The 7,915-nt window shown below is 40.5% G+C and overlaps 1 protein-coding gene across 5 annotated transcripts in view; it reads right to left on the bottom strand.

Annotated features, from left to right (window-relative positions):
- Positions 1-1,327: 1,327 nt before the first annotated feature.
- Positions 1,328-7,915, bottom strand: part of ZCWPW2 (zinc finger CW-type and PWWP domain containing 2) — a 146,425-nt gene continuing 139,837 nt past the window's right edge. For 3 of the 5 annotated variants that reach the window (XM_069561214.1, XM_069561215.1, XM_069561211.1), the window contains 2 exons: positions 5,697-5,821; positions 1,328-1,986 (listed from right to left, as the gene is read on the bottom strand). In XM_069561214.1, the coding sequence (XP_069417315.1) occupies positions 1,825-1,986; positions 5,697-5,821 (287 nt within the window). In that variant the 3' untranslated portion in view covers positions 1,328-1,824. Of the gene's footprint in view, positions 1,987-5,696; positions 5,822-5,975; positions 6,080-7,915 lie in introns of all 5 variants that reach the window. The other 2 variants (XM_069561212.1, XM_069561213.1) reach the window with 1 other exon arrangement.

Raw genomic sequence — 7,915 nt, 5'->3', positions numbered from 1 at the left:
CCATGGACAGAGAAGGCTGGTGGGCTACAGTCCATGGAGTCTCAAAGAGTAGGACTTAGCTTAGGAACTAAACAGCAGCAAGCCTCTTACCAATGCAAATCACTGCATAAATTCAGCTTCTTGGGACCAATGGGCCAGGTCTTCCTGGAACACAGGCAACAAGCTGGCTTTGGTGCTCAGCCATCCAGGGTCTGCAGATCTAACTGCGGACTCAGCTTCCAATGGATGCAGACTCTCTTAAGTTCACAGAAGCTGTAGACTAGGATGGTGTGGCCCTACTCATTCCAAAAGGAGCAGTTAGCCTCCTCAAACTGGACAAAGACAGGCTCTTATTCCAACCCAAAAGCTTGAGCAGAAGGCCCTGCCATATTGCTTTACATCTCATATATTAAACTTGGTATAGTGTAACTAGCGTACTTAAGAGTTTAACTTCCCCTGGGAGGCAGACACAATTTCCTTACAAAGCTTTCCTCTGGCCCAGCAAGAAGCTCTAGCTCTAAAGGTAGGGTATGGGCTGCCCTAGAAGGCAGCTGATCACACAGAAGCCCTGGTCCCAGGGCCCGCAGAAGCAGGTGTGTCACCACTGGCTCTGCTGGAAGGAACATGCTGGTCCCGGAGGCACTGGAGAAGATGGCAGGGTGCTCAGAAGAGAGCAGCTCTGAGCCAATGACAGTCACCATCATAAGCTGCGTATTTTCCACGTATTGACTGTCTCCTGCACTCTGCAGATCATTACCTTTCCTTGCATGGCAACCTCCACTCTATTGACGGAGAGAAGCCTGGCTCAGCTCTGATGCTCACCTTCCCCCATCACAAGCCACTCCAGCCACTTCAATCACCAGCAAGTCCTGGATGCTCCCTCTTCCTCTCTCCTCAAGCTTCGGTCTCTGTTTCCAGGTTTTCAAGTGCGTGGAATGCCCTTTCTCCCACCCCTGCCCCCAGGGAGAAGGAGCCAAAGCTAGCATGTAGAGTTGGAGGTGGCTGTGCACACACACCATCTGATGAGCAAAGGACCCAGTCAAGGACACCCACCAGAGCGTTCACAGGGACCCCTAAGGAACAGGAGTCCCAGCGGGGTGTTAGGGGAGTGGTATTGCAGGATGTACCTTTTACTTTTCTATATGGTTTAGACTTTTCTACAGTGAAGATGTTTAACTTATCTCTATATTTTAAATTACATTTCCTATCCTTGCTTCCAGAGATTCTGATTCAGCAGGGAAGGGTCCAGAATTCTGATCTTCCAAAGACCCTTCACAGACTCTACTAAACAGTCAGTTTGGGAACTGTGGTTGAAATGACTGTTTCCAAAATAATAAGGCAATTAACATTTTTGTTTTTTAAGAAAAGCTCCAACTCTGTTACACAATTATTTTTTATTATTTCCTTTTATTTTGCCGTAGCTTATTTCTACTACAAATATACATTCTCTAAGAATACTGGATCTGAATTATTTGTAAGTATTATAATAGCATTAGCAGTCATTTTAACAGTTAGCCACACCTGAACAAAGGATCTAAATTAAATCACTATAAAGCATGTATTTGTGAAGTAAATTTCATAAACTATTTTAAAATTAAGGCAAACAAGAAAAAAATCTACAAATATAAATACCAGGGTTCTCAGATTCTAAAATTACAACATTAATTTAAATACCACCTGATTATCTCTCAAAACAATGGATATTCTCAAAATACGAAGTAGAAAGTTATTATAAGTAACAACTTTGGTAAAATGTTTCATAAAACATTTTTAAGTTTAAACTTTGGGAGAATGTAAAGATGTAAATGATTTTTATAATTAACTTTTGGAAATATCTATAATGCCCTAAAATTCAGACATCAAAGCATCTATTTCTTTAAACTTCTTAGTTATATTTTCAATACATTCTCCAGCTTTTAACCTTCGCCCATCAATTATAAGACATTCCTCTTCACAGTGGTTTTCAAGAGAGCTGCCTGCAGGAACTTCAGGGCCACATTTAGGTAACTGTAAAAATAACCACAGAAGTCATCAAATTTACTTGAAGACCAGGCTTAATTATCTGCACAAAACTTAAAACCGTCAGTAACTCCTAAACAAGGTGTTCTGTTATGCTGGTGGTCAAATAATGATCCCCACATAAAATATAATGTACAGTAAGTGTCAGTGTAAAAGTAACTGAATACTTAGTCCTATCTCTACCCCTCAACATCATACATTTTTAGCTTTAACTTTTTGAAGTGGAAAAATGTGATCATTAAAATTAAAATTCTGCAAGTTTTCTATATTTTTTATTTTAAAATTGATCATTACGGAGAATACAAGTGAAAACTGTTTAGTCACACTTCCGGTGACCATCTTCTCATAAGCACCTGCATTCCTTATGGATAGTAAGTGGATGCGCTGGTTTATTTGGAAAGGACACAAGTGAAAACAAGGCAAACATACACACGCACACACGAGATTTACAACTTCAAGGTTCATTAAAGGCAGAGGTAACTTCCCATACAACGTGAAAAAAACCAAAACAAAACAAAACTCATGTAGTTTATACAAGTACTTTCTATTTTCATGTATCAAAAATGTACCTTTTAATACAAAGAGGTATTCAGTAAACTGTCTTATTTGTATATGGATTATCTAGTTTGTGAGTTATTTATGTGGATTTTATAACAGTCTGAAATTAATTCCCTTCCATTTTTTTCAAAGTCAGGGCATGTCAACCAGTGTTAATGTTAGCTAAGAACATAATTAGAAAGGTGAGTCTACTGAGGAAAACAATCTCTGAGTACTTGAATGACAAACAAAAATGGATTTTGATTATCTATGTGTGTATGCTTTTGTTCATGTTGCTGTTCTCAATTCATTGGTATAAGTGCTTGAGAGTAATCAACTTGAAACCTCACACATGAAATGCATGATGAAAACATCACATTCACAACTTTGAAAACAGCTCAAACAACATCTGCCCAGAGAATAAACACGCTCAAAACTTCAAAATTATCAGGTATATCCTCTTCTGGTGTGTTAGCTTATAAAAGACCACTTTCTTTAACAAAACACTTAACCACTTTCTAAAAACAAAATACATCTTACCTTTGGAAGTCATATTTATTTTTCGTACTAATAAAAAAAAAGGAAGGAAGGAAGAAAAGAAAGGAGAAAAGAAATCCCTTAGGTGATCATTTCTTTACCTTTAAGCTGGAAATTGCTCCAGCTCTGACAGCTGGTCTCATTGCTATTCTCCTCATTTAAAAGTGAACAAGGCAGTAAGTACCCCAACCTGGCATGAATTCCAGGCTTCTAGAGCTCTGTGTGGAGAGAGGCTTATGAACCAGTCAGCAGGCAGCACTCACCTGCCTGCCAGCAAGTTAAAACAGTTAATTTTTATAATTCCTAAATGCCTTTTGAAAGCATAAAACATTACAAGAATCTAAAACAAAGAGCAAGCTCCTGCCTGGTGATGTATTAAAACTATGTATTTTACCTTAAGACATAAAAATCAGAAGTAATTTTCTGTTCTATCAAGTTACTAGTTATAATGGCAAAATAGAAGCCAATTTTATGGCTGTAAAAGCTCCAGGACATTTCTATAAAAATCAACCTGCCTGTATTTTTGAATAGACAAACCGCTAAGACTAAAAAAAACCACTGCACAAAACCATATGGTGCTCAAACAAAATACACATTTGCCAGAAAAGAATAATTTATATATTAACTACATGTATACAATAAATGTCACCAATCTATAGCTCTTGTTCTATGAGGGGTAAGATCTATAGAGAGAACAAGAATTTTTTTTGTTTTTTTAAAAAGGGACTCTAATCAGAGAAATAGTATTCGCAATCCATGGCAATTCAAGAACAAGTTGAGATTGCTGACCAAGAAAACAATTATGTTTTTCAACTCAGTGTTTTTACCAATAATTTTATTTATTTAAATTTTATTTTCCTTTACAGTTTGATCTCAACTGCAAATTTTGTGTATTTTCATGATTTGTAACTTAATCAAGGAAGTGTGTTTCAGTTCAGTTCAGTCGCTCAGTCGTGTCCGACTCTTTGCGACCTCATGAATCGCAGCACACCAGGCCTCCCTGTTTATCACCATCTCCCGGAGTTCACTCAGACTCATGTCCATCGAGTCCATGATGCCATCCAGCCATCTCATCCTCGGTCGTCCCTTTCTCCTACTGCCCCCAATCCCTCCCAGCATCAGTCTTTTCCAATGAGTCAACTCTTCACATGAGGTGGCCAAAGTACTGGAGTTTCACCTTCAGTATCATTCCTTCCAAAGAAATCCCAAAGAATCATCTTTGTTCTTGCTGAAGTTCTGAATGAAATCAGCCAAAGTGGATGAACAATCTTGTCCATTTACAAAGCCACCTTCTCTGCACCTCAGAACAGAAGAGTTGGGGATGGGTGGTTTTGCAAAGTGAGGATGTGCTAAAAGAGACAAGGTGAGGAATTCTTAGCTCCTATTCCCTCCAGAGGCTGCCACTGCCAATTCTCATCTGTAATAATAGCCAGTCTTAGGAGTCAATCACTCTGCAAAGCACTTTTTCTGGTTTGCCTCATTTAACAACCCTCTGAGGCAAGTGACAGGAAACCTTAGCCAGTCCTGAGTCCTCACTGCCTGGACCAGGAAGGGGACACAAGGACAGTATGCTGAGCCCGTCTCCCATCCCCTGCTTCCTGACTCCAGGCACAGTGGATAGCCAAACAAGAAACGAGAAAAGGAATGAAACTGGAAGGATCCAGGGCTCCTCACTGCCATTTCCCTCCTAACTACACAGGGAACAGCTGGACCACCGTGTGTAAGTGTCTGCCTCACGGCTGACTTCTTTCACACCTGCTACCCTGCTGTTCTGTGTTAATGACCTGGGCTTGCTGTTGTGCTGAGCAATGTGTCAACCAACTTAGAATTTCTGCTGTCATTGATAAGTATTGAATACAGTAAGCACACATGGCCTTTCTCAGCCCAACTTGGCTGGCCAAAAGGAAAAAAAAAAAGACAATCTGGTTAAGAACGGTGAAATAGAATCTGGTGAAAAATTCCCCATGGAGGTCAGCCCTGTGCATGACCAGGCAGGGCAGCTTTCCAGGGGTCCTCTTGCTCTGGTGCTTCTCCTGAATGCGAAGATCAGTACCTCCCTGGCGTCAGTGAGTCTCACTATCCCTCTTCATTCCAGCCCCAAAGACCCCAAATAAAACAGCTCCTCGGCTCAAGTCAGGGAAGGCAATGGCACCCCACCCCAGTACTCTTGCCTGGAAAAATCCAATGGACAGAGGAGCCTGGTGGGCTGCAGTCCATTGGGGTCGCTAAGAGTCAGACACGACTGAGCGACTTCACTTTCACTTTTCACTTTCATGCATTGGAGAAGGAAACGGCAACCCACTCCAGTGTTCTTGCCTGGAGAATCCCAGGGATGGGGGAGCCCGGTGGGCTGCCCTCTATGGGGTTGCACAGAGTCGGACACGACTGAAGCGACTTAGCAGCAGCAGCAGCAGCCTTGGCTCAAGTATATTTCAAAGACTGATAGATGCATTCTGATTTCTCCACAGGCTACTAGTTTCTTGTTCACCTCATGATAACCAAGGGCTCACATTTTAGAAGTGAAAGGAACTTCCCATATAATGGAAATGAATATCTGGGAACAATTTCTGCCATTTAAGGATCTGAGGTTGCTCTTCAGGCCTGATGGTCACTATGGATCCTACCTTTTCTCTTGTATTCACTTCCTCCCCACACTCCTCTTCAGACTCCTTGTGAGTGGTTGTGTGCTCCAGGGCTTGCTCAAGCATTTGCTCCAGCTCTTTCAGTAAAAATTCTGTCTCAGAGACAACTAAAGAAATGTTGTTAATATAGTGAAAAAAAAATCTACACCTTAATTCTATCTAATTCATAATCTTAACCACCCTCAAAGAGGACATTTTCTAAATGTTATGAGGTAGGAGGAGAAGGGGATGACAGAGGATGAGATGGTTGGATGGCATTACCAACTTGATGGACACGAGTTTGAGCAAGCTCCAGGAGTTGGTGATGGAGTGGGAAGCCTGGCATGCTGCAGTTCATGGGGTCACGACCGAGCGACTGAACTGAACTGAACAAGATAAAAAGTATTTTGTATAACTTTCAGTTATAGCCTCTGCTTGATACAAAATTACTGTGGATTTTCAGTTGAATCTTTTATAATTATTCCTTGACAAATGTAAGTGACATTCTTGCTATATGTAGACTATAAGTATCCCTGACACTAAATTATTCTTTTATTTTTATTTATTAAAAAAAATTAACTTATTTATTTTAAGTGGAGGCTAATTACTTTACAATATTGTAGTGGTTTTTGCCATATATTCACATGAATCAGCCATGGGTGTACATCTGTATTTTTAAAATAAGAAGGCAAGGGCACCAAATTAAGTTGTTACTTATAGACCAGGGGTCAGCAACTTTTTTTCTATGAAGGACAAGAGAGTAAATATTCCAGGCTTTGTGGGCCAGATGGTCTCCGTCACAACTACTCAACTCTGCTATTAGAAAGCAAACCGTACGTGAGTGCATGCTCAGTCATTTCCAACTCTTTGCAACCCCACAGACTGCAGCCCACCATGCTCCTCTATCCATGGGATCTTCCAGGGAAGGCTACTGGAGTGGATTGCCATTTCCTCCTTCAGGGAAACTTCCCATCCCAGGGATTGAACCTGTGTCTCTTGCGCCTCCTATATTGGTAGGCAGATTCTTTACCACAGCGCCACCTTCAACCAAATGGGAGTGGCTGTGTCCCAATAAAACTTTACTTACAAGAACAAGCAGCAACTGATAATCGTGACACACAATTTGTTAAGCCCTGCAATAAACTATTAAAACTACTGTTTAAAAGGGGAAGCCAAGTAATTAAGTGTCAAGGCTAAATCCAGGCTGAGTATGTAAAGTGAAAGTGTTGGTTGCTCAGTCGTGTCTGACTCTTTGCAACCCCAGGGACTATAGCTCACGAGGCTCCTCTGTCCATGGAATTCTCCAGGCATGAATTGAATTCAGTTCTCCTGCATTGCAGGCAGATTCTTTACCATCTAAGCTGCCAGGGAAGTCCTAGTCTATTCTTAATCAAAATATCAATGCATCTTAACTGCCTAATCTAATTTTTTTTAAAATTCACATACTTATAAAGGCTGTGCGATTTTTCTGCTACTGTGACAGAAATATGTAAGTAAGCAAAATATCTGGTAATTTGTTGAACTTGCTGATACAAGATAACATTCCCAACAAAGATATAAATACCTATTATAACTCTATAGACCCGACTGCTGATTAACAATATCAACTGAGTTCCTATTTAAATAAAACAAACATTTTCAATTGATATTGAATCTTTCTGAAGTAAAGATCAAGGGAGGAGGCTAGTGACCTGCTCCTGCACAGCAGACAGATGGGGCCCTGAAAAGTCTTCCACGGGCAGCATGACTCAGAGAGAAAGACACACTCCCCATCATCTTCCACTCTGGTTGTACAAATCTGACATACACCCCATCATCCACTACACATTGGCAGGTCATCAAAAACCACATCACAGATGTAGAGCAGCTGAAAGTTCATGGAAACCCAAGCAGGACATACCCTTCAGGGCTAAAATTTTATCAGTGAATATGGAAGCAAGGTGTTCCCAGCAATAACATTAATTTTGGTTTGTGTAATATGATGTACACATCCATCCATTTGTGTGTGAGTTTACACAGACAGGTATCCGTATAAATTAGGCATGTTATAAGGTTAATAGAGATTATTAATGTGAAACATTCCAGTTCAAAAAAATCCATTTTTATTATCATTTTCTTTTATTCAACTGACAAATGTTTATTTTGTGCCTGCTAAGGGTCTGAGAGAAGAGCCACAGACCAGCCTTCCTGGTCATCATCTCCACCCAGCCAGTCTCAGGTCT

The sequence above is a fragment of the Ovis canadensis genome, chromosome 19 (genome assembly GCF_042477335.2).
Source record: "Ovis canadensis isolate MfBH-ARS-UI-01 breed Bighorn chromosome 19, ARS-UI_OviCan_v2, whole genome shotgun sequence".
NCBI classification, from domain to species: Eukaryota; Metazoa; Chordata; class Mammalia; order Artiodactyla; family Bovidae; genus Ovis; species Ovis canadensis.
Note: the sequence above shows the minus strand (reverse complement) of the source record. Positions and strands in the feature narration are given on the sequence as shown.